At 57.3% G+C, this 23,245-nt stretch overlaps 1 protein-coding gene across 17 annotated transcripts in view; it reads left to right on the top strand.

The window, feature by feature from the left end:
• The window catches only part of ABLIM3 (actin binding LIM protein family member 3), a 34,111-nt gene extending 11,822 nt beyond the window's left edge, over positions 1-22,289 (top strand). For 2 of the 17 annotated variants that reach the window (XM_032447467.1, XM_032447465.1), the window contains exons 2-24: positions 7,638-7,775; positions 9,233-9,416; positions 9,510-9,622; positions 11,055-11,181; positions 11,392-11,485; positions 13,795-13,882; positions 14,271-14,329; positions 14,539-14,610; positions 14,962-15,090; positions 15,742-15,771; positions 16,001-16,130; positions 16,774-16,872; positions 17,971-18,021; positions 18,579-18,587; positions 19,127-19,261; positions 19,477-19,541; positions 19,674-19,821; positions 20,055-20,084; positions 20,548-20,606; positions 20,941-21,001; positions 21,202-21,209; positions 21,719-21,799; positions 22,037-22,207. In XM_032447467.1, the coding sequence (XP_032303358.1) occupies positions 7,638-7,775; positions 9,233-9,416; positions 9,510-9,622; positions 11,055-11,181; positions 11,392-11,485; positions 13,795-13,882; positions 14,271-14,329; positions 14,539-14,610; positions 14,962-15,090; positions 15,742-15,771; positions 16,001-16,130; positions 16,774-16,872; positions 17,971-18,021; positions 18,579-18,587; positions 19,127-19,261; positions 19,477-19,541; positions 19,674-19,821; positions 20,055-20,084; positions 20,548-20,606; positions 20,941-21,001; positions 21,202-21,209; positions 21,719-21,799; positions 22,037-22,150 (2,024 nt within the window). In that variant the 3' untranslated portion in view covers positions 22,151-22,207. Of the gene's footprint in view, positions 1-7,634; positions 7,776-9,232; positions 9,417-9,509; positions 9,623-11,054; positions 11,182-11,391; positions 11,486-13,794; positions 13,883-14,270; positions 14,330-14,538; positions 14,611-14,961; positions 15,091-15,269; positions 15,297-15,741; positions 15,772-16,000; positions 16,131-16,773; positions 16,873-17,255; positions 17,339-17,970; positions 18,022-18,578; positions 18,588-19,126; positions 19,262-19,476; positions 19,542-19,673; positions 19,822-20,054; positions 20,085-20,547; positions 20,607-20,940; positions 21,002-21,201; positions 21,210-21,718; positions 21,800-22,036 lie in introns of all 17 variants that reach the window. The other 15 variants (XR_004308917.1, XM_032447476.1, XR_004308918.1 and 12 more) reach the window with 15 other exon arrangements.
• The last annotated feature ends 956 nt before the right edge of the window (positions 22,290-23,245 follow it).

Genomic DNA, 23,245 nt, shown 5'->3' with positions numbered 1-23,245 from the left:
ACTAAGATCTCTTCCTGAGCCTGGCTGGAGCCCAGCTTGCAAATTGTGGTGATAGAGGAAATACACAAACATACAGATGGCACAAAGAACAGAAACTGCTGTCTTTTAATATTGAGAGCTCTGCTTCGGGCCAATTGCAACCAACACATGGCAGAAGATAAAGGCTAACAGCTTTGGGCGAGACCAATGCACTCCAGCAGCCTGCATGGGAGCTGCAGGAACCCTGCAGAGCCCTGCACAGCTGTGCCTCACCTGGGCAGCAGCGTGGCCCTCCCCATTGCTGCTCTGCTGTCCTTGCTAATCTTTGCAGTTGCAAGGGTTTGAGCTTATAGTTTATAAAAGATGCTCTGTCCCACAGAGCTTTAGCAAAACCCCTGGCACAAAGGATGGGGTGGGGGAGACAGACACCAGGAGACAGCCAGGTGTCCTGCCAAGCTGTGCAGAGGGGGCAATCTTTTTATGACCACTTAAAGGCTCCATTTGCTACCTTCAACAGAATTAGAGCAGGGATTATGATAGATTAAAGAAGGCAGTAAACACCCTCTGTGCTGCCCGCGTAACATGCAAGGACCATGCGGGGGCTGTGCTGAGCCCTTGTCCAGAGCCGAACTTGCATGGTCTTTGTGGGATGCCCACACCAAATGACTGCAGGTGTGCTTTGTCTCTTCTGCTGTGGTTTGGTGGCTTAGCAGGGATGTAGCAGTGTCCTTCACTCCGCAGCTGTGAGCTATGGATCACCACTCCCAAATCCCAGTTGTTTTAGGCAGCACCTTCCTGGGATATAAGAGCGGTGAGCGGAATGTGGAGCCTGCTGGGGAAGCTCCTGGTGCCGTTTTGCTGCCAACCCCGACCTGTAATTCATCCCCTGGAATGGCACTGGCTGCGCGGCGGCTGGTCTGCAACCATCAGCCTCTGAGCATGCAGTGGTGGCAGTGAGATTGCCCTGTAACGTACACCCCTTCGGTGTGTCCTATTTATGGGGACAGTGTCCCCTCTGTGACGCCGATGCTCGCTTTGCCAGCTGTCACCCCCAGTCCTAATTCCCATTTTGTTGCATTAATATCTATGCAGTGTATCTGGATGGAGATTTGATTTCAAGTTCCCTCCCTGGACTAGAAGGAGTTAAAAATAGCAAATCCGCCACCCCTCATTCCCTGGCTATGACGCAGTCTCCCAGGTTGGAATTACAATGCCAGCATGAATACGGGCTAAAATAAAACAAATGAGCGTATCACACTCTGCAGAATGAGAGAACGAGCTCCGTGTCTGGAGCGATGACATGGAGGAGGCTCTGCCTTCTACCCTGTGCCTGCAGAAAGCGAGAATTCATCTCTCTCGCAGTGCTTGTATTGGCCAGATAAATGATGCCACGCACGGAGCGATTAGCGGAGTAATAGAGGAGGCATTCAGCCCATCAGGGAATCAGCAGATCGCAGAAGAAACAGGAAGAAATTAGCTTTAGTGCATTACAGTTTAGAGCTGTCGTCTTCGAGCATCACGTACCAGCCGCCTTCCAGGCAGCATCCAGATGCTGAGCTGTGAGCTGTGCTGGGACATGGTACGTCAGCAAGGGCAGGGTGTGGGCTGCCTCCAGCTCACCTGATGGGGCTCTTTCTCTGATCTGGGTTAGAGAACCCCTAAATCCCCACATTTCTCACTCTCAGACACTGCCCCAGTTTAAAAATGCTGGCTCCTGCCTTGCTTTGTAATATCTTAAATATAGCATCCTTTATGTTTTTTGATGTACACACCATATGTTTTGAAAACTGCAACAAAATCCACGGCGCTCGTGGGTGGAGGTTAAGGGGAAAAAGCATTTCCATACGGGAAGCCACAAATACAAAACACAGCAGCAAACAGAAAATCCCTCCGTGCAGCAATAAGCTCCTTTCTGTCCTGGCTGTCTCAGTGTGTGAGGGGCTGTGCTGGGTGCTTCCACTGTGTCAGCCCCTCTCTTGACCTGGTGCTGACTCCTCGAGATCAGTCTCCACCGTGCACATCTGGAGCCCCTGACTGTAGGGCCCATGGGCATCTGTGCACGTGGACACCCCAAACCTGCCCATCCCTCTGAGAGCAGAAAATAGCACTGTGTGGGCTGGGGCTGGGCTCCATCCCCAGCCAAGGCGCTGTCAGAAGCTGCTGGGTGAGTGCTGTGCTGCTGCAGCTCACCCACTTGTCACGCCTCATGAATAAAATCCGGGGGAGGTGATGGGCTCCGGCCGGCCCTGGGCTGCTTCTCTGTGGGCCAACTCATGGTCACTGTCACCCTGGGCAAGCAGGAGAGGGGGTGGCAGCGTCAGGCAGGGGGCTGGTGGGTTGCACATAGGACCATCAAGGTCACCCTCATGTCTCTCTGCCCACCTTGGGCTTGGGAGCAGGCAGAGCTGGAGCCCCCGATGCTGTGGATGTGTGGTGTATCATCAGCACAGGACACACTCATCCGCCTCACTCCCCCACGCTCATACACAACTTAGTGGTGTCTCCAGCAGCCTGGGCAAGATTTTTAAGCTGAACCAGATGTAAGGATGAAATTCCATCGTCAGCTTCGCAGCAGGGATCCCTCGTTGTCTGCCTCAAACAAGCCTTCCTGCAGCACAAAGTGCTGAGCTGGGGAGCACTGCACATCTGCAGGGCCAGCCGTGGTGGCAGCTGGGCAGCGGCAGGGCTGGGTACGTGGTGGCTCCTGTCCCTCTGTGTCCCCTGTGTCTCTCCTGCTGATTATTGCTCCTGAAGTTTGGCTGAGCCCTCTAGAGAAGCCTGTCTGGGCTCTCTGGGCTGGAATCCAGTATTCTCACAGCCTCCCAAGTGAAGGGCTGATGTAAGTGTGCTGCTGTCTGCTCGGGGCACTGCATGGTGCTCAGGCAAGCGAAGCCCCAGGCAGTGTGTGTGCACTGGGTTCAGCCCCAGGGATGCCTGCATACTGCGTTCCCTCTGCCTCATGCACATGTACCCTGTCTCTTTTTCTCAATAGCTGCCTGCCCAACCCTGCCAGCCCTCACCATGTCCCCGCTCTTGTCTTTAAGTGATCCTCCTCCAGCAGATTCAGCCTGTAGGTGCTGGGCAGAGATGCTTTGCCTGGGTTGCAGCACCACGATAAGGCCCCTCTGCAGGCTCCCTTTGCAGCCTCGCCCTGCCCTCACATCTCTCCTCCCACCAGCTCCTGCAGTTTCCCTCTGTTTCCCTTTTGGCACGCTGAACATGCACATCCACATCATGTCTGAGGCTTGGCCTAACGCTCCCTCATTTCTTCTGGTTCAGCCTGAAGGCTTTGCTGCCAGCCCTTCAGCTGGAGCAAATCAGATGGGGCGGTGTCCTGGGATGCATGCACCCAGCTCCCAGCTCACTGCCTGCACTGCTGCTCCTTCCCTGCTGCGGGGTCTTCAGTGCAGCATCCCTGCTCCTGCTTGGAACCACTCAAGGCAGAACCCTATGCCACCTGCTGTCACCCAGGGACTGCTGTGCTGTCCCCTCCCACTCACTGTAAGTCCCTACTTCATGCTCACTGTGACTCCTGCCCCGGGTAGTAAAGCATTTCAGCCATTATTAATTAAAATGCAATCTATCCTCTCTCTTCCTCTCCCCAAGCCACCAAGAACTGCTAAAATATTCTCAGGGATAATAGGGAGGGGAATTAAATAGTTACTGTGAAATTCAAGCTGTGCCTTTCGGAGATTGATTGCTGCTCCTGGAGCCTCCAATTCCCCTTTGAGTGCTGCATACCCACAGCCATGCTCAGTGCAGACACCATCAGTGAGATGCACAGCCTGCCTGCAGAGATCGTACCCCAGGTTCTTGAAGGGGGATCTCTTTCTTTCTCCCACCCAGTTTCCACAGGAGTGAGCAGTGGTGGCTGCTTTTGTCCTATGTGGGATGAAAAGCACTCAATTTCAGGGTATGGGGTGCTCTGCTGCTGTGATACCTGCAGGTGAGCAGTGCGGTAGCACCAGGCTGAAATGGCAGTTCAAGGAGCTCTGGTTGCCATGACAAGCTGAACAAGTATTGGCTAGGAAAAGGACCCTGGCAGTGCTTGGTGGGGATGGGAGCAAGGCAATGGGCACGGCAGGACCAGAGTGGGTCTGAACTGGGGATGGTGCTCCCAGGGCTTCGTGCTCAACCTGCTTTTCCCGGATGCTGTTTGCGTCAGTGGTGCTCTGTGGTTCCTGTGTCACGGTGACCCTGCACTGATGGTGTGGGGCTGCCAGCACAGGTGTGTTCCTGCAGGGCTGGGGTTGAGTTGTGCTCCCTGGGTCATTTGGGGGTTTCCTCTTCATAGCTCTCTTCAGGCCAAGGGAGGGAAGCACCCTAGTGTTTTCTTTTGCTGTGCTGCCCCACATCAGGGTCCTTGTGCTTCTAAGCGGCATCAAAAACCAGACTGGCAGCTTCCTCCTCTCCTTAGCAATTTGGAGAACATCATTTCTCCTGGCAGTGGGTTCTTCCAGCAGCCCCTCACCCAGCACTGCCCTCATCCCTTGGTGCTGGGGGTCTGCCTGCAGGTTGGGCTGACCCCACAGCAGGTCCCTGGGCTCCCCTGGTCCTAGCAGGGAAGTAAACATCCTGCAGGCCGGGGCCGGGTCAGTGCGGGGGACAATCGCCAGCTTCCTCAGCACTCACGTTTAGAGAATAATTTCCATGAATGCAGCCAGGAACTAACTCAGCTGCACAGGCAGGGCCCAGAATGTTCTCTGCTCTGTCTGCTTTCCCCTGCTTCTTTCTGTCCTCTTTCTTTTTCTCCTTATCCCCACCCATAGGAATGCCTGACCTCCCTCTTTTCTTTTCAGGCTGGCAGCAGTGTTTCCCCCAGGCCAGCTCCCACCTGGCACATGGTGCTGCTGTGCCCTTGCCACTAGCATGAGGCTGGTGCCACCTGTGTCACCCATAGCAGCAGTGACAGCATAGCAGTAACACCATGGTGGTGACAGCACGCTGCCCTTTCCCAGCTGCAACATGGCGTTACCTTGGGGACCCCCAGGGCTGGGGTCTGAGGAGCAGAGCAGCACAGCAGGTCCCATCCCCATCCATCACACCCACATCCCATATCCTGCTGTCACCACCCTTGGCACCCACATGTTGTTTATGTCCTGTGTCACACCAAGGGAGGTGACGTGGGGTGGGGGGACAGTGTAGGGCAGGTGGATCAGTAATTGGCCATGATCTGATTAAAGCTGGATTAGGGCGGTGGCACACTGAGGACTCACTGTAAGCTGTGGATGGCCACTGGGATTCTAGCCCTACCTGCTCCATACTCTGCACTCCCTAGCAATGCTGTGCTCGGAGCCCCCCAGCTATTTCAAGGCAGTTTGGTGACCTTCCAGCTGGGTGCTGGTGCAGGGTAGCTGGGATGCACGCACCTGCACTGTGCCTTACCATGCTATACACAGCCCCAGTGCCCTTCCTTAACAGCAGAGCTGGGCTCAAGCACACCCACGGCACTGCCTGGCTCACAGCTCATCCATCCCTTCCTCCTACAGCATCTTCACAACCATGGCTGAGCTCCTCCCACCCTTGTCCAGTGCATGACAGGCCCTCAGCCCCACTGTGATGAGAAACTCACATACAAACCAGCCCCAGCAGCACCCACCCGCTTCAGTTTTCTGGTTATTAATTAAAGGGTGAATGCTTTTTTCACAGTCCGAGCATTGTGCAAGTATTAATTAACTGCAATTAATTACATCAGGCCTCTCCATCCCCCTGCAGAGATGCTATCACATAAACATACTGATAGCAAACATAGTGTTGAGGTGGGTGGGAGCCTCCCATTACCTGTTGCTAGTGGTATAGAACCAACCTGCAGCAGTGCTTGCATAATTGGCCTTACAATTAGAAGAGTTAACATGCAGAGGGAGGGAGATAGAGGTAGGAGCTGACCTAAAGGATGATGGATCTTCTTCAATGCATCTTGGTGTGCTGCCATGCAGGAAGGGGTGGCACAAAGCTGCTCTGGTGCTGTTTGTGGGCACTATCTCTCCCCCAGCTCAGGCTCTGAGCCCCTTGTTTGCATACAGCCAAACCAGCACAGGGCAGTGGGCTCTGACCGGAGGTGCCACCTTAATCTGGATCAGCAGAAATCTGCCACGTGCCCACACGCAGTGTGCTGCTGTTATGCTCTGCCAGACTGGTGCCAGCAGGGACGTGCAGCAGGCCTGGCCCTGGGCAGCATGACGGCACTAATCACCAAGCGGAGCCAGCTCAATGTCCTGTTGTACAGCAGCAAACCGGGCTGAGATTATGGCATTCCTCAGGCAGTGCCCACCCCTCGTCCCGGCTGCTGGATCCCAGCCTGGAGGCCACTAATACTACTTACATTATTAGGGGATTATTTGGGTGTAATGAGCTTTGCCCCGCTCAGCTGTCCCCTACACGGAGCTGCGGGGATGTGTGACACTTCCTGCACTGAGCCGCTCCCAACCAGGCACAGCCCCAGTGAAACAATGCCATAATGTTCCTGCTGAAAAATTCCAGCACGAGGCCAAGGTTAATCCCAAATCAGGAGCGCTGGGCTCAGCTCTGAACAAAGGCAGTGCCAAGGGGGCAGCGGGGCTCAGAGCTGGGTCCTGGCACATCACTGTGGGTGCCAATAGGTGCCACGATGCAGCAATTGGTGCCCTTCTGTCCTCAAAACCTTTTCCTTTCCTCCCACCAAGCACAGGGGTTTGGAGATACGTTGCTATGGCCACAGAGAAGTTTCCCCTGGAGACCAGAAGCCCCGAATAAGTGATGCCTGCACTCTCTAACACCGATTTCCCCCCCTTTATTTTTTATTATTAATATTTACTCAAGTGTTGATTTAATTTGCAGCCTCTCACCACCCCGCTCCCCCCGCTGCTTTTCCGGCAGTGGATTGCCATGGCAGTGTCCCAGGGCTCAGCTCCCACCTCGTTCAGCACAGCATGAGCACAGCGTGCATGCAGGGGATGTTCCAGCTCTGTAACTCCTGCTGTGCTGGACACCCCTCCATGATAGGAACCCCCTTAGCGGTGTTAGTGTAGGGCATTGTGTCCGTGGGCACTTGGCCTTTGAGATGGGCTTTTACAGTGAGGCCATTTCTAATGTCACCTTAACTTTTCTTTCTGTCCTTTACGAGCCCATAATGGGCTGTTTCTCTTCCCCGTCACCTGATCTGCCCCTCGCTGAATGAAGAGCTCTGTGATGAGTGCACTCCTCTGTCCCACACCTGTCCCCTCGCCCCGTGGGGTGTGCACACCTCCAATTATCTGCTTCTCCTGTTCCTGGGAATGCAGCACAGTGCCTGCTCAGGAAGCCGACAGCCCTTTGAAATCCCTACCCCTTCATAGCTGGGTATTGCCCAAATTGCAAGCTGCTCTCTGAGCTCTCAGCAAACAAGCACTCTGCTTCTTGGCTGTGCCCACAATGGGCAATGGACAGCCCAGAGCTGCCACTTGCAGGTGGAGCAGGGAAAGCAGGAGCTCGTCCTTGCAGCGTCTGCTGAGTGCATGTCTGGGGGCTGTGCTGAGCCAGCACAAAGCCCCTCTGCTTAATGCAGTTCCTGCCCTGGATGTCCATCAGCAGCACTGTTGTCCATAACAGGGTAGTCAGTACCTGATGCCTGGCCAGGCCGTGTCCCAAATGCTAACAGACCCTTTTCCTCCCGTTTTCCCCTCTTTCCTTCCTGCCAGCAGTTCCCTACCAACAAAACCCCTACAGCGCCGGGAGCGGCTCCACCGTCATCCAGTGCTACCGCTGCGGAGACACCTGCAAGGGCGAGGTGGTGCGTGTCCAGAGCAACCACTTCCACATCCGCTGCTTCACCTGCCAAGGTAGGACGGGACACGTTGGTGCAGTGCTCACAGTGTCCCTGAGTGTTGCCAGCATCGCCAGGCTGTGTGCATGGGGGGCTGACACCTGTGAGCTAAGTGAATGCCACCAAATATATCTCGGGGGGCTGCTGTGTCCTTCTGATCAACAGAAGGAGGATGAGGGGGTGCCACCAGCCTGGATGAGCTGAGTAGTAGCAGAGATGCCCAGGGCAGGCACATGGCACAGCTGTGCTTGAGGTGCCATAGATACTCTGTGCTCATCTAGGAACCAACGGCCCCAAGGATGCCATGGAAATAGAGGGGAGAGGTTGCTTGTCCCCTGAGGCCGGGTGCAAGAACAGAGCTGGGGAGCTATAAAAGCCAACGGCCCAGAAATGACGCTGCAGGGCTCCTCAGCACATTTGTTAAAGCAGCCGCTCTCCAGCAGGCCGGCGGCTGGTTCTGTGAATTGTAAAGCATCTCATTACCAGGGCTCGTAAAGGTCTCACAGCACCCTGTGCTAAGCAGGGCACGTATCCTGTCCCCTTGGCCCTCATCTCCCCACTCCCCCCCAGGCACCCAGGGCTCAGCAGGAGGGGACAGTCCCTTGGGGCTATCATCACTGTACAGCCCTGGCTCACTCTGGGGGCAAATGTGCAGGGGCCATGCCGAGCCCCCCTGGCCACTCTCCAGTTCTGGTGTCTGTGAGCAGAGGGAAGCTGCTTGCTCAGACAGCCGCTGGCTTCAAAGGGCACGGAGCTGCTGGAGAGCTTGGCACAGTTCACTGCCTGCTCTGTGAGTGAAAGGGAATAAATAATGAGAGGAAATCCTCCTGTCTCACCTTCTCTCTCAGCCCTTACCTCTGCCACTGGCTGCTTCCAGCTCCCATGCCAGCCCTGAGGCTTGTCCCCATGTGTCCCCAGCTGTGAGGATGTCTTCTGGGTCCCACAGCAAACAGGGTCTGATCCTTCCTCAGGTCTTCCTGCTTCTGCTTCCCGATGCCACCCACGAGCTGGGGGCTGCCTGCCTGCCCCGTACCCTGTCACCTGGTGGGGTGGGTGATGGGTGGGTGATGGGCATCGTCCTCGTTCTGTCCCTGCTGTGCCTCCCAGAGCATGAAGCTCCTGGGGTCTGTGTAGATGGAAAAGATGTAGGAGGGAGATGACACCAAGGAGCAGAGCTCGCCGTGTCTCCTTGCATCACTCTGACGGGCTGCGCACCACCCACAGCTCCCACCGACGGGGATGCAGCAGGGCTGGGTTGGGTACCGACGGACAAACAGCGATGCGAGCAGCTCCTCCGGGAGCCCCATCCCGCACCCGAGCGGCCCAACACTGACACCTGCTGGTGCTGGGGAGGGTCTCAACGGGAAACCCTCCCCGATGCCCTTGGACAGCCGGCCCCAAAGGCTGCATCAGGGGTACATCAGGGGTCCGAGGGCCGAACCCCCTGCTGATGGCTGCGTGTCCCCCCCGCAGTGTGCGGCTGCGACCTGGCCCAGTCGGGCTTTTTCTTCAAGAACCAGGAGTACATCTGCACCCACGACTACCAGCAGCTTTATGGCACCCGCTGTGACAGCTGCGGGGACTTCATCACCGGGGAGGTCATCTCGGCGCTGGGCAGGACCTACCATCCCAAGTGCTTCGTCTGCAGCACCTGCAGGTGGGACATCAGGCACACGTGGGGACACGCTGGTTTGGGGGCTCATCTCCCACACCTCATCTCACGTGTCCCTGTCCTTCTCCTCGGCTGCAGGAAGCCGTTCCCCATTGGGGACAAGGTGACGTTCAGCGGGAAGGATTGCGTCTGCCAGAACTGCTCCCATACGCTCATCAGCACCAAACCCATCAAGATCCACGGGCCCAGCCGTAAGTTGGCCACCAGGGTGTGATGTGAGGGACCCCAGGGGCTTCTGTGGGCTCTGCTCCTCAGGCTGACAGGGCTGTGTGCGTTCTTCCTGATGCCCCTTTGTAAGCAGGATTTTGGCTGTGCCTGTCATCACTGGGGTGGTGCTGGGCACAGGTGCCGGTGCTCAGGGATGGGAGGGGCTTTCAGGGCTGGCATGCAGCAGGGCACGAGCACTTAGGGAGGTTTGGCAGGAGCAGCAGAGCAGCCTTTGTCTCTACCCAGGGCTGCAGGTCACTGCTGGTTTCGGAAACTCCCTTGCCCTGTGTGTGACTTGGGTGGGTGCTGCTGTCTTGTCCCCGTGTGAGGCTGCTTGTGCTCCTTCCCTTGTGTTGTTGATACCAACTTGAAACTCGCCAGGACAGGAGGGAAAGCTGCATTGGGTGGGTTTGGCTGGCCCTCACTGTGACCTTCCTTGAGTTTGGGGATGTGGCTGCACTGGTGAACCCCAGGTACAGCACAGGGCTTCCCCACCTTCCTCCATCCCCACCCTGAGCCCCACAGATGAGCTGCCAAGGGCTGCCCATTGCCTCTCTTAGCAGGGCAGTAGGAAGGGGAAGGGCAGCTGTGTGCTCGTCCTCACACCAGCTTCCTCCTTTCCCACCCCTTCCAGCCAGTGCTCCTCAGCCTGCAAAGTGGGGTTACCCAAGGGCACTGGGCTTTGTTCACAGACAGCATCCTGATGTGTGGTGCCTTGGGGCCCTGGCACTGCCACCCAGGGGAGTGATAGGGAGGGCATGCCTCTGCAGGGCTGCCACTGGGGGCTGCTGCTATGCTGTGCAGGAGAACAGCCCTGGGAGCAAAGTGCTGTGCCTCTCCATGCAACTTCAGCCTGGGGAGCAACCTGAAAACCAGGCAAGCAGCACTTGTGTGAGGGAAGGACCAGATCCCAGCTCAGCTGAGCTGCCCCATCCGCTTTCTGCTAGGGGCTCACCCAGCTTTGCCCTGTTGGCAAGGGCTTGGTGCAGAGCTGCCCGAGGCTGGGCTGCACAGAAAGCCTTGCTTCGCTTGCACAGTGCCTCAAGAGGGAGGATGGTGGCAAGGAGAGGGTTAAGGAGCAACCCCATGAAACCTGCTGCACCGGGGCAGAAGAGGATGAGAAGCCAAGGTCAGGGGTCCAAAGCCCATGTGCTTCCTGCTCGCAGCCTTGGCAGGAGCCAAGAGTAGCAGGGAAGGAAGGGAGTCTCGTAAATACCGTGGTGGGGCCGGATGTGGTGATGGAGAGCGCAGCCCTTCCTCTGCTCTGCTCTGCTGAGCACTTCCCATCCCTCTGCCCCATGGGAGCCCTGGGCAGCACAACCCCAGAGAGCCCCGGCTGGTGCCATGGCTCAGGACAGGGTCCCCATGGGGCAGAGATTTTATCTGTTCCCCCTTCTTTTTGCCCCCCTACTCCAGACTGCGCAGGCTGCAAGGAGGAGATCAAGCAGGGCCAGTCCCTCCTGGCACTGGAGAAGCAGTGGCATGTCAGCTGCTTCAAGTGCCAAACGTGCGGGATCATCCTCACCGGAGAGTACATCAGCAAGTGAGTGCTGCTGGTTGAGCTTGGCTGGTCTGTCCTTGGCTGCTGGGGCTGCAGTGAGCACCTGGCTATGGGCTGCCAGCTATGGGCACTTGGCTATGGGGGGCAAAGCAGCAAGTGATAGCCCAGTGAGCAGGTGACTCTCAGATGTGTGAGTGCAAGGTGTTCTTGGCCTGGCTTACCTTCCTCACCCATTTTCTTCCTCTCCTGAAGGGATGGAGTCCCATACTGTGAGTCTGACTACCATGCTCAGTTCGGCATCAAGTGTGAGACGTGTGACCGGTACATCAGTGGCAGGGTCCTGGAGGTGAGTTCTGGGGCCATGGCCACCCTTCCTGGGCTGCAAAAGGGACGGTCCCACCCGAAGTGTGTCCCTTGAGGAGCTGTGGGACATTCATCACCCTTATCACATCATTCCTTCCTCTGGGCCATGGTTGTCCCTGCAGTGGGTGTGTGGACACCGTTGTCTGGAGCGTGGCAGTAGAAGGAGGAGCAGCACCACACTGCAGACCTTTGGGGTCTGGTACCAAAGCACCCAGTGCCTTGGACATGCCCCACACATGGGGACTGCAGCTCTAACCAGCTGCCACCATACCTGTCTCCAGAGCATCCCCAGCCTGCAAGCACATCCCTTGCAGCCTGCTGGTTGCCTTGGAAATGTGTTCTGCACAGCCACCTGCCCAGGTGAGGGCTGCAGCACCCAGCCAGCCCTGTGCCCCCCATTCCTCCCCAGGCCAGTCCAGAAGTGGCTTTGCCCATTGGCCAAATCGTACTGCTCCTACCCAAATGTCTGCAGGGGATAAAAGGCTGGAAAACCCAGCCTGACTGTAATCCAAAGGGTCAGAAGGTGGGAGACAGAGAGAAGGATGTCAGAATGAAACACGCTGTGGTTTTTTAGATCCGCTGGTGTTGCCGTGGAGCTGGGCTGTGGCAGGATGGGGAGGTGGTAATGCTGAAAGCATGCACAGCTGCTGCTGAGACCTTCCTGCTGGGTAGAGGAGCTGCTCCCAAGGCAGCACTGCACACACCTCTCTGCCATCCCAGGGAGCAGCATCCCCATACCTGGGGTACAACAGCTCTGCAGTGAGGCAGGCACAGGTGCTGTGTGCTGAAGGAGCAGTGCAGGTAGCACCTGGAGGAGGGGTCTGGAGCCTACTGAGAGCTGGGACAGGGCACCTCCAGCCTGGGTCACCCACAAGAAGTGCTCACCCCTCCCACAATTCCTGTTAGCTGAGCTGAGAGCACCAGGGAACTGCAGGCTGCAGCCTGGGCTCTCCAGCATCTTCCTCCAGTCCTTCTTCAGGAGCTGCCCGTGCGCAGGAACATTTTCTGCTGACTTCAGTCTCCAGCACTGACTGCTGTGAGCATGAGCTCAGCACTGCAGCAGCTGCTGTAGGCCAGCTGCCCAGCACAGGGCATTCAATTGGCAAACACCAGAGAGGAGCGGGCTGAAGCCAGAGCTTCCTGAGCTCAGATCCCGCTGGCAGTGCTGGGTGGCACCGCTGGCATTGCTCAGTGCCTGCCTGAGAGCTTCCCCCTGGAGCCAGGGGCTCTGATTGTCTTCTCCAGCAGAGCACAAAATGAAAATGGTGCCTTTAAATAATGTGAGGCCTTAACAAGCCTTCCTGTGCTATCCATCAGCTGCTGGGCTTTCCGAAGGGCTGGAGCTGTGTGGCCAAGCACGAATGATTAATGAGTCTGTAAGGGACTCTGTGGGATAACAAGCAGATCTCGCCACCCACAGCTTCTGCCACCCTTTTATGAGCTGTAATGTTAATCAGTACAGGAGAGGCAAGGCACTCACACAGCTGGGATGGCTGTCCTTGGAGGGGTCTGCCTCACTTCCCTGCCAGCCTACCGCAGCATCTCGTATGGACCAGACAGGAAAAGATGTGTTATTTCTTAGTGTCAGCACATTGAGCTGCTGAGAGGTCTGAAAGCACCGACCTCACCTGGCTGCAGCACATCCTGGCTCCAAGAGGGTCCACAGAAGCAGTGGAGCAGCATATCATCCATCAGGGGCCTGTGTCTCCAATGTGAGCTGTCTCCAGCAGCCCATAGTCCCATTTCCACATCGGAAATATAGAACTGCAGATACACTGCCCATGGTGTTGAGGAGCTGAGGCTTAGCTGCATTGTTTTCAGTCTATTTTCTCTGAGCTTACAGCTGAGTCCTCTGATTGACACAGTGATGGTGGGTCCCTCTTGGCACAAATCAGAGAGGAAAAGCCACAGGCTGCCATCTGTGCCCTGGGAGGATCAGTTCCCTGCTGATTTGATGGGCAACCATCTCTTCTCTGTGGCACTTCTCACTAATCTTCATATCAGATTTTTCTAGTGATCTTCCCCTCTTCAAACTTCTCCCAGCTCATCCTGTCATTGCCATTCCCATTATCAGCAAGAGCCTCATCTTCCCTCTGCTGCCCTCCATCACCCTGCATTCTGGTTATTGCAGGAATACAATGTCCGGTGGGGCTGTGCCCTGAGCCAGTGCTCCCAGCCTTGCAGGTTGGGTCTGTTTGTTGCATGAAACACGCTCTGCTTGTATTGCTCTCCCTGAGGTTCTGCCCCCTGACCACGCCCAGGTCCTGCCCCACTCAGGCTGTTCCTTTGCAGGCTGGAGGGAAGCACTACCACCCCACCTGCGCCCGCTGCGTGCGCTGCCATCAGATGTTCACCGAAGGAGAGGAGATGTACCTCACAGGTAGGGACTGCTGCAGTGATGGGGGCTGTGCCCAGTGCAGAGGACCCCAGGACCCCTTCCCACCTGTCCCACCTCCCCCTTTGTCTGGGTTACACTGAGGGTCTGAAGTTCTGTCTCTGCTCAGCTGCTTTGGTTCTGGCAGGAGCTCATTCCAGCCCCCATAGGAGCCATTCCCAGCTGCACACCTCTGGTACCAGTAGCTCAGTGCAGCTGGGGACAGCACAGCCAGATCCCACTCGGGGACAGCAGGCTCTGGGCAGGGGCAGGAGGTGGAGGGCTGGGATGTGCAGGGACAGGGTTGGGGACATGCAGGGACAGCAGCTGAGTGATCTCTAGCAATGGGTGCAAGCTGTGCACAGAGCTCAGGCACTTTCCCTCTGCACTCCAGGCTCTGAGGTGTGGCACCCCATCTGCAAGCAGGCAGCCCGGGCAGAAAAGAAGCTGAAGGTAGGTGGCAGTCAGAGGCCTCTCCAAAAACTGCAGGTCCCAAGTGCTGACCTGAGTGCCTGGGCACTGTGGGAGCACTGCCCCAATCTGGGGTCGTTCTTTACCCTGCATGAGTTTCATCCCTGAGCAGCACTCAGCACTATGCTATGTCTGCTGCTCCTGGCTATAACCTACCTGGCTCTCACCTGTCCTTCCTTTCGGCTCCACAGCACAGAAGGACATCAGAAACCTCCATCTCACCACCTGGCTCCAGCATCGGCTCCCCCAACAGAGTCATCTGCGTAAGTAGATGTCTGACCTCAGCCCCCCGGGGCAGAGCTGTGACCGTGGGTTTGGGGCAATTCAGAAGGGAGAGTGACAGTTCCCACCCCTGTGTTTGGGAACAGTATGGACGAGTCATGTCCCCTCTCCCCATTGGCACGTAGGGAGCACCCAGAGGGACACTGTCCCACTGTCCTCCATCCCAGCCCTTCTGCCCTCTCCCTCTGCTGCCTCTGCTCACATCTTCTTCCTGTTGCCGTGGTGCTTGGGCTCCACGTGCTGGTTCTGTGTACTGTGCGCTCCATCTTTCCCTTCCCTCTCTCCTTCTCTCCCTTTCCGTCGTTTCTGTCTCTGTCTCTCCCTCTCCCTAGGCTAAAGTGGATAATGAGATCCTTAATTACAAAGACCTGGCAGCTCTTCCCAAGATTAAAGCCATCTACGAAGTGCAGCGTCCTGACCTCATTTCGTATGAGCCCTATCACAGATATAGCTATGGGGAGGTACTGAGCTGGGATGTGCCCAGGGCCAGACCCCCATTTGGGGACAGGGCATGGGGCTTCACTCACTTCTGAAGGGTNCTAAAGTGGATAATGAGATCCTTAATTACAAAGACCTGGCAGCTCTTCCCAAGATTAAAGCCATCTACGAAGTGCAGCGTCCTGACCTCATTTCGGATGAGACGCTGGAGAGATATAGCTATGGGGAGGTACTGAGCTGGGATGTGCCCAGGGCCAGACCCCCATTTGGGGACAGGGCATGGGGCTTCACTCACTTCTGAAGGGTCCCTGTGGGCACACAGGACAGGGGATTTCTCCCCAAGGTTTTCTTCCCATCAGCAGGCTCTGAAGTCACTGTCGACAGTGAGGTGGCATGGAGTTGTCCCATAGCAGCTCATGGGTAGGAGGGCACAGAGGGACAGGATTTGAACAGATCCCACAGAGAGGGGGGTGCTGAGGTAGTCCTGGCAAGGGCTTTGTAATGTGCTGCAACCACATCCCCCTCATCCCCCAGTCCATCTGCCCTAACAGTTGTCATGAATCTGCTCTCACTGAGTGGGTTGTGACTTGGGAAACAAAGCTGCTATGTGGCCACCACTATTAACTATTTGCTGTCTCTCTCTGTCTCTCCTCCCTGCCTCCTGCTGTCTCCAGTCCTTGGGGACCCTCTCCCCGTACTCACAGGTAATGGCACTGCAGGTCTTCATCACCCTGCTGCTACCATGGGGCTGTGATAAGCACCCCCTGGCTGGTGCCTGCCCAAGGTGGGAGGACACAGGGACCCATCCCAGGGGTCTGCTCTTGTCCAGCCCCAACTGGACACACATACACTCAACAGCATCCTTGGCCACAGGATGCCTATGTCTATCCCTCACCCTCAGCTCTAACCTTCCACACCCCTCCCTGTCCCCAGGACATCTACGAGAGCTTCGACATCAGACAGAGACGAGCCTCCAGCCCTGGCTACATCGACTCCCCCACCTACAGCCGGCAGGGCATGTCCCCCACCATCCCAAGGTCCCCCCATCACTTCTACCGCTCAGGTGAGGACTTGGGCTGTGGCTCCGTGGACCCCACTGGTCTCGGTCAGGGACAGAGGGGGCAGGTGGTGACCTGCTGTGCTGCATGCACCCTATGGTTCTGCCACTCTCTGTGCAAGCAGTAAGGGAAGGTTGAGGGGGCTCAGACCTGAGCTGGGCATGGAGGTGGCCCCAAGGTCCAGCAAAATGTAGAGAGCAGCCCACTCAGCTGGCTTGGTAGCTCTGGGGTTGTGCATGGAGCACTCATGTTGCAAGCGCTGTTCCGGATTGCAGAGCTCAGCTGGAGCACGCTGTGTCTGCCCACTCTCCTGGCATCTGGAGCTCGATGGGAAAGCACGGCACAGCCTGAGGCAGTGTGTGTGGAGGTGCTGCCTCCTCCACCATCCCTGAACTGCACCACTCACCACCGCATCACACACAGCTTTCCTCTCACCAATGGTGCAATGGGGCACCTCCACATCTGCCCTTGTCAGGAGATACAGGGCATCTGCTCCATCACGGCCCATCCTGGACCACATCACCCCATCACCTCACCACATGGGCCATCCCCTGCTCTTCTAACACCGTTGCCTTTAACACCCATTTTCTTCTGCCTCTTGTTCTTTCTCTCGGTCACTTATGGCTGCTTCTGCTCGGCACTGCGTAGGCACAGAGAGCGGGCGCAGCTCCCCCTACTATAGCCAGTTAGATGTGAGGTCTTCTACTCCAACCTCATACCAAGCACCCAAGCATTTCCACATTCCAGGTAGGCTCTGGAGCCCCTGGCCCAGGGGAAGTGCCATATGTGTCGCATGCCCGCATGTGCCATCCCCTGTGTGCTGCATGCGTAGCTCCGCCGCCTGCCTAGAGCCAGCTGGCAGCAGGATCTACCCTGGTAGAGGCCATCCATAAGCAGGACCTGCAGCTTGAACCCTTCTCCTCCCCGTCACCACCCAAATGTCTCAGAGCCTTCCAGTGTCTGCTTGTCCCCTCGTCCCTGTGCCCACCCTCCCACCACCTGCACATCTCAAGGAGCCCCTGCAGAGACCAGTCCCCTGCCCGCTCGCCCAGGACCACAAAGCAATGTGTGTCAGCCAGGGGCTGTTCTGCTCTTCCCCTTTACAGATGATTATTTTATACTCCCCCTAGGGCCCGCCGCTCCCTCCCCCCAGGCTCTTCTGGGCTTGCCAGCTGCCTGCTGCCCTCCTGCAGGGATTGCAGGGGCCCACCAGGTAAGGGCCACCACCCACTCCCAGAGCCCAAGGGGATGGGTCAGAGGGGGGGCAGTGGGTGGGAAGCAGGCAGAGCACCATCCATCCCCTGCACTACTGCAGGCACCTCCCACTATGGGATCCCCAGTGCCCAGAGCCACCCTGCACCACAAGGACACCCTGACCACACTCCCACCCCATCCCCCCCACCCAGCAGGTCGGTGCTTTATGGATGGCCCCCCTCAACCCTCCGCCAGCTTGGCACCAGGCACTGGCTCGCTTTCCCTCCCAGCTGGCTCTTCTCTCTCTGCTGCAGAAAGAGGCTTTGGCTGAGTTTGTTGTGCCCCAGGTAGCTCGCAGGTGGTTCTTGCAGGTGTTCCCCCCCATGCTGCCCAGCTGCAGGCTGGCAGGGCCAGTGGTGCATCTGTGCCCCCCCGCGGTGCATGCTGACCGGGCACTCGCTGCATGGCACTCATGCATTGCCACCTGTCCAACTGCGGTGGAGTCCAGCCTGGACTGGCTGGATGCTGGGCTGCACTGGAGACTACTGTGGGGCAGCATCTCCTGCAGGACTGCCATCCTGCCCTCCCTGCAAGCTCGCACTGAGCTCCTCTCCATGCTTCTTTCCTCCTTTCTTTCCTTTCTCTATCCAGCTGCTGGTGAGAGCAACATCTACAGGAAACCTCCCATCTACAAGCGGCACGGTCAGTCTGCAAGCTGGGAGCCAGGCACGGTGGCTCTCGGTGTGGGTGGTGGGTAGGGGCATGGTGGGAGATGCAGGCAGGAGTTAGGGAGCAGGGCCTTAGGGATGGTGTTGCTGCTTCCCCTCTGAACAGCACAGTGCAGGGCACAGTGCAAGGAGCAGGGTGCAGGGGAGGGCTGCTAGCTGTGGGGCATCCTTGGGATGGGGAGTGAAGACGTGGGGGGGTGGCAGAAGGGATGAGGGTGGCACCAGGTGTCAGAGCAGCCCATGTGAAGGGCTGTAGATGGTGATTTACAATTACACACTGAGCCCTGCAGGAATAACAGCCCATCCTGGATGGCTGCTGCAGGTTGAAATGCACCCAGGAGGTGCAGGAGGATAGGGAGGGGGAATCCTGGGTTGGTTCATGGCTGCAGGGCTTGCAGTCTCTCTGCTTGCTGGCATGTGTAGCTGGGCTGCAGCTGCCCAAAGTAGTAACTGTGTCTCCTCTCTCTCTGTGGGCTCCCTTTCCTACCTGCCTGCTGCCTTGCTGTGTGCCTGCACCACTGCTGTAAGTAGCTGCTGTCGGTGAGGTACCCTGTGCTTGGGTGGTGGGCTCTGCCTGTACCTCCCTGCCCCTGCTGTCCCCAGTACAGCCATTGAGGGTGGCTGGAAGGAGCCAGGGGTTTTGCATGTTCCCAGTGCCCATCCCCCTACCAATGTCCTGGCCTTCGAGCTGAACCCCTTCCTCAGTTGCTGGCATCCCCCTCCTGGCTCCCCAAGTGACCCATAGGCTGCCCTCTGGGCTCTCCTCCATCCCTTCCTGTGTGAGCCCTGCTGTGTGCCTGTGCAGCCATAGAGAGGGGACAGCCTGGGGATGTGGTGCTGCTGGCACTGAGGGTGCTGCAATGCCAGACCATGAACTGGTGACCATTGTCTGTCACTGCATCCTCATCTCCAGGAGGTGTCAGCCATTTGAGAATGGGTTATTTCCAGCTCTGCTCTGAGCTGTGCCAAACACAGATTGTTACGAAGTGCTGGGAAGAGAGCAGAGTTTGCTTTCATCCTGGCATGGAACTTTTCTAAGTGCGGTGTCCCTGTTACAGAGCTCCATTCTCCTCTTGCAGACAACAACCCTGCAGCCACCAAAAGCAAAACCAGTGAGGACATTGCACAGACGTCCAAGTACAGCCCTGCCTACTCCCCCGACCCCTATTACCACTCGGAGTCAGAGTACTGGTCCTTCCAGGGATCCCCCAAAGGTAACAGCCATCTGCAGCACTATGGGAATGGGAAACCTGCTGAGAGGGCATCACCCTGGGACTGCACCTGGACCCAAAGATGGGGCTGAGCTGAGCTATGTGCCACAGTGATCCCCACATCCCAGCAGTCCTTAGGATCTGTCTATCCCCATGTCTCTGGGGGCTGCCTCCTGTCTCTACCCCAATCCGACCCCCCCCACCATGTCTCCTTGCAGCTCCCCGAGCCCGACGGTTCTCATCAGGAGGTGAAGAAGATGGCTATGAGCGGGGCATGCACAAGGTACAGCCTGGTGGGGTGGGCACAGAGGGTGACAGAAAGGCACAGAGCAGTCCATGTGTCACCTCCTTGCCCAGTGGTGCCCTGTGCCCTGGGATGCTTCCCACCGGCATCACCATCTCTCTGCATGCCCAGATCCAGAGCGGCATCGGCAGGCTGATCCTGAGGGAGGAGATGAAGGCACGCTCCAACTCCTATGCAGACCCCTGGACCCCACCCCGCAGCTCTGCCAGCAGTAGAGAAGCCCTGCACACGGCTGGCTATGAGGGCTCCCTCAATGGCTGTAAGCACAACTGCCCGTCATTCCATCCCATGAAGGAAGGTGCTGGGAAGGGGTGGTGCACCCAGGAGATCCCTTTCCCCCTGGGGCTCTATGCAGTCCCCATGCTCTCATGGGGCTGGGGCTGTGTGTGGGTGCTTGGGGAGCCTCAAGGAGGATCAGGGGATGGGGGGAGGAGGATCTCTGCATGGTGCAGTGTTCTCAACCATCTGACCCTGGCTCTGCTCCCCTTGCAGCCCCCCGGATGCACTACCTGGCTGACAGTGGTGAGTGTACCACCCCTCATCCTTGGGGCATGGTCATGCCCAGCTGTGGAGACCAGAGCTTGAGAGCTGAGCCCAGAGATTTGTGCTGGGACTGGGGAGGTGTGAGGAGAGGAAGGAGCCCTGCGCTGTGCCAGGGCAGAGCAAGGAGGGAAGATGATTTTGAAAGGGGCCATTAGGATGGAAGAGAGAGGAGGGAAGTCTGGGGGAGAAACACACTGGGAGGAGTTGGAAAGGGAACAGAGCCAGGTGAGTTTGGAGCTGTAGAGGAATGGAGAAATACTGGAAATGCAAACAGACTGTGAGCAGCTGGCCTGGGGAGGCAGGAGCACATCTGTGCCATGCATGGGAGCAGTGGCAGAGGAGATATGTCAGAAAAGGGGAGGTGTGGGCATGCAGCAGTGCTGCCGGGTGCATTGGGCTGGCCCTGCGGTCTCACTCGTGCTCCATGGTGGTCTCCTTCCAGATCCCCTCATTTCCAAGTCAGCCTCTCTCCCTGCCTACAGGAGGAATGGGCTGCACAGGGTGAGTGCCTCCTGCTGCTCCCTTCCCTGCATCCCTGCTGCCACTCCTGGCTGTGCCAGTCCCAGATAACCCTCAGTGGGCACTGCTGGAGTGCTGTGCCGGCCCTTCTGCAGGTCTCGATCCCCATCCTGCAGACCACATTGCTTTGCTTCATAATGTATAGTTTAGGAGACTTGGGCTTGTCACTTCCTAGTTGCTTGTGTTTCCCTTCCCCCACTGCCAGGCATGGGGTTGCCTTCCCCTTTTGGGGGTATGAGAGATGCTGTGCTGGGAGGAAACCTGTCTGGAGGGGCCCCCTCTCACCCCTCCTTCTCTCCTTGCATCCCTCCCACAGCCACCCAGTGCGGAGCTTTTCCACTACGACAGCACCAACGCCGTCAACTGGGGGATGCGAGGTGAGGCTGTGGGGCAGGGCCGTGGTTGGGGGTTGGCGTGGGTACCATGGGGCTGCCATTCCACTGCAGGCAGCTCCAGAAATGGGATCTAGACCAGAGGGACAAGGGGAGAGATGGGAGAGTCCCTGCAGCTCTGGAGGGGGCTGCTGGTGGGGAGGGGGCAGTGGCTCATGTCTGGTGTTTTTTTTTGTGTCCCACAGAGTACAAGGTAAGATGGCTCTCAGCAGTGACTGCCACCTGGAGGTGACACCCAGAGGAGGTCCCAGAGAGGTGCCCCTTTGTACCCAGGCCCTGTTAGAGAGAAGCTTTGCCCTCTCCCTGCCTTCATCCCCCTCCATCCCCATCCCAACAGTGTCATACCAGTACCATAGGGCTCACACCATTGCCCCAGCTTCCTGCCAGGGTCCCCAGCTCTGTGTTAGTGTCTCACTGGTACAAGGCAGAGGTGGGTGGCTGTGCTTGTGTTCCCAGCTCACCTTCACCTCTGGGTGACTCCTGGCTTTGCAGAGCAAATAACAGAACTTCAGCTCACCATTTCAGAGCCACACAGGTGGATTAGGGTCACTCCAAAAGCAAGCTGCCCTCTGCCCTGTCCCACCCAAGCCCTGCTGTGCCACTCAAGCCCCCCACAATGAGGCAGGGGGAAGCACTGCCCTTGTGCCCCATTGCTGAGCTCTGGCTGTAGAGAGCTGCCATATTATTGCTGTCCCTGCACAGATTTACCCCTATGAGCTGCTCCTGGTGAAGACAAGGGGAAGGAACCAGCTGCCCAAGGACGTGGACAGGACTCGGTTAGAGGTGAGGCATCTCCTAGTGGGCAGATCTCCTTGGGGCTCACCCTACCTGGCTTACGGTGGTGCAGTGATGGGATCATGGCCATGCGAGGAGCATCTCCAGGGCGAGCAGCGCTGCAGGCTGCAGTCCCCTATTGCACCCCATGGGGGAGTCCTCGCTGCCAGACCCCCCCCAGCTGCAGCCCCGCTCTGCCATCAGCCTGGGACGGTGGCCCCAGCCCAGCAGCCCCTCTCTCCACAGCGGCACCTCTCCCAGGAGGAGTTCTACCAGATCTTTGGTATGACCATCGCCGAGTTCGACCGCCTGGCTCTCTGGAAGAGGAACGAGCTGAAGAAGCAGGCGCGGCTGTTTTAAAGGCAGCACATTATAAATATATACATACCTATAAATATATACATAGAAAGATCTCTATATTGCAGCTCTGTATGATTCTCACTACTGTACTTGGCAGAGGCTCCCTCTGCAACACCTGAGAGTGAATTGGAGTCTCACAGATAATTCTGTGCTCTTTGTTTCTTTTTCTTCTCGAGCTTTGATTCTGCATCCATCATCCTCGGGGGCTTCTGGGGGCTGAAGGTGGCAGGGTGGGGGGGTGCTGTCAGTGCTGACCCTCTGCTGCAGCTCTGGGATCCCAATGCTGTGTGCTGGGGGTGGGAGTGGATGTGATAGCACAGCGGTAATTGCTGCTGTCGGCTTTAGTGCAGCAGTAATGAGCCAATTGGGTTTATAATGATTTCACCCATATAAACTACAGCTCCCTAAATCAAGCTCGGCTGTTTGAGGCTATGAGGATCTTCCAGCAGCAGCGTGAGAGATACAGCCTGGAGGGGCCAGAGCTTCAGTTAATTCATAATAGTAGTAATATCAGCACCACAACAACCAGAAGCTTTTAATTTTCAAAGCATTTTGCCAACATCAAGTAACTGTTCCTCATCGCTCCCAGCACAGCCATGATGGGATAACTGGGGCACACACCTCTGGGACAGCAGACAGCAGCACCACACGGGCTGCCATCCCCATCCCTCAGGATGTGCAGTGACCCTGAGAGCAGCGGGTGGCTCACAGTATGGCTGTGCCCACAGCGATGCTTTGGCTGTGCCATAGGGTTGGCTGTGCCCTGCCCATGCCCTGTGGGCAACCCTTTGGTTTGAGAGGGAACTGGGGCTCAGTCCCAAAGGGAGAGAAGAATGGCAGCAGGGCTGGGCTGCAGCCTGGGCACAGGGGATCAGAACGGGCTGCGGGCTCTGCGGTGCCCGGTGCTCCCGGTGCTCCCGTCTAACCCCCAGTTCTTGTTGGGGCACAGCGACAGCAGCAACACAGGACCAAAGGGTGCAGGGAGAGAATGGATACGGAGGGCTCCGGGGATGCCGGGGCAAAGCACCCAGCTCCGCACACGGCTCCGGCGGGGCGGGGGCACCATCCCGGCGGGCGCGGCTCAGGGCGGAGCGG

Source organism: Coturnix japonica, chromosome 13 (genome assembly GCF_001577835.2).
Source record: "Coturnix japonica isolate 7356 chromosome 13, Coturnix japonica 2.1, whole genome shotgun sequence".
NCBI classification, from domain to species: Eukaryota; Metazoa; Chordata; class Aves; order Galliformes; family Phasianidae; genus Coturnix; species Coturnix japonica.
The sequence above is the reverse complement of the archived record's forward strand: the minus strand, read 5'-3'. Positions and strand labels throughout refer to the sequence as shown.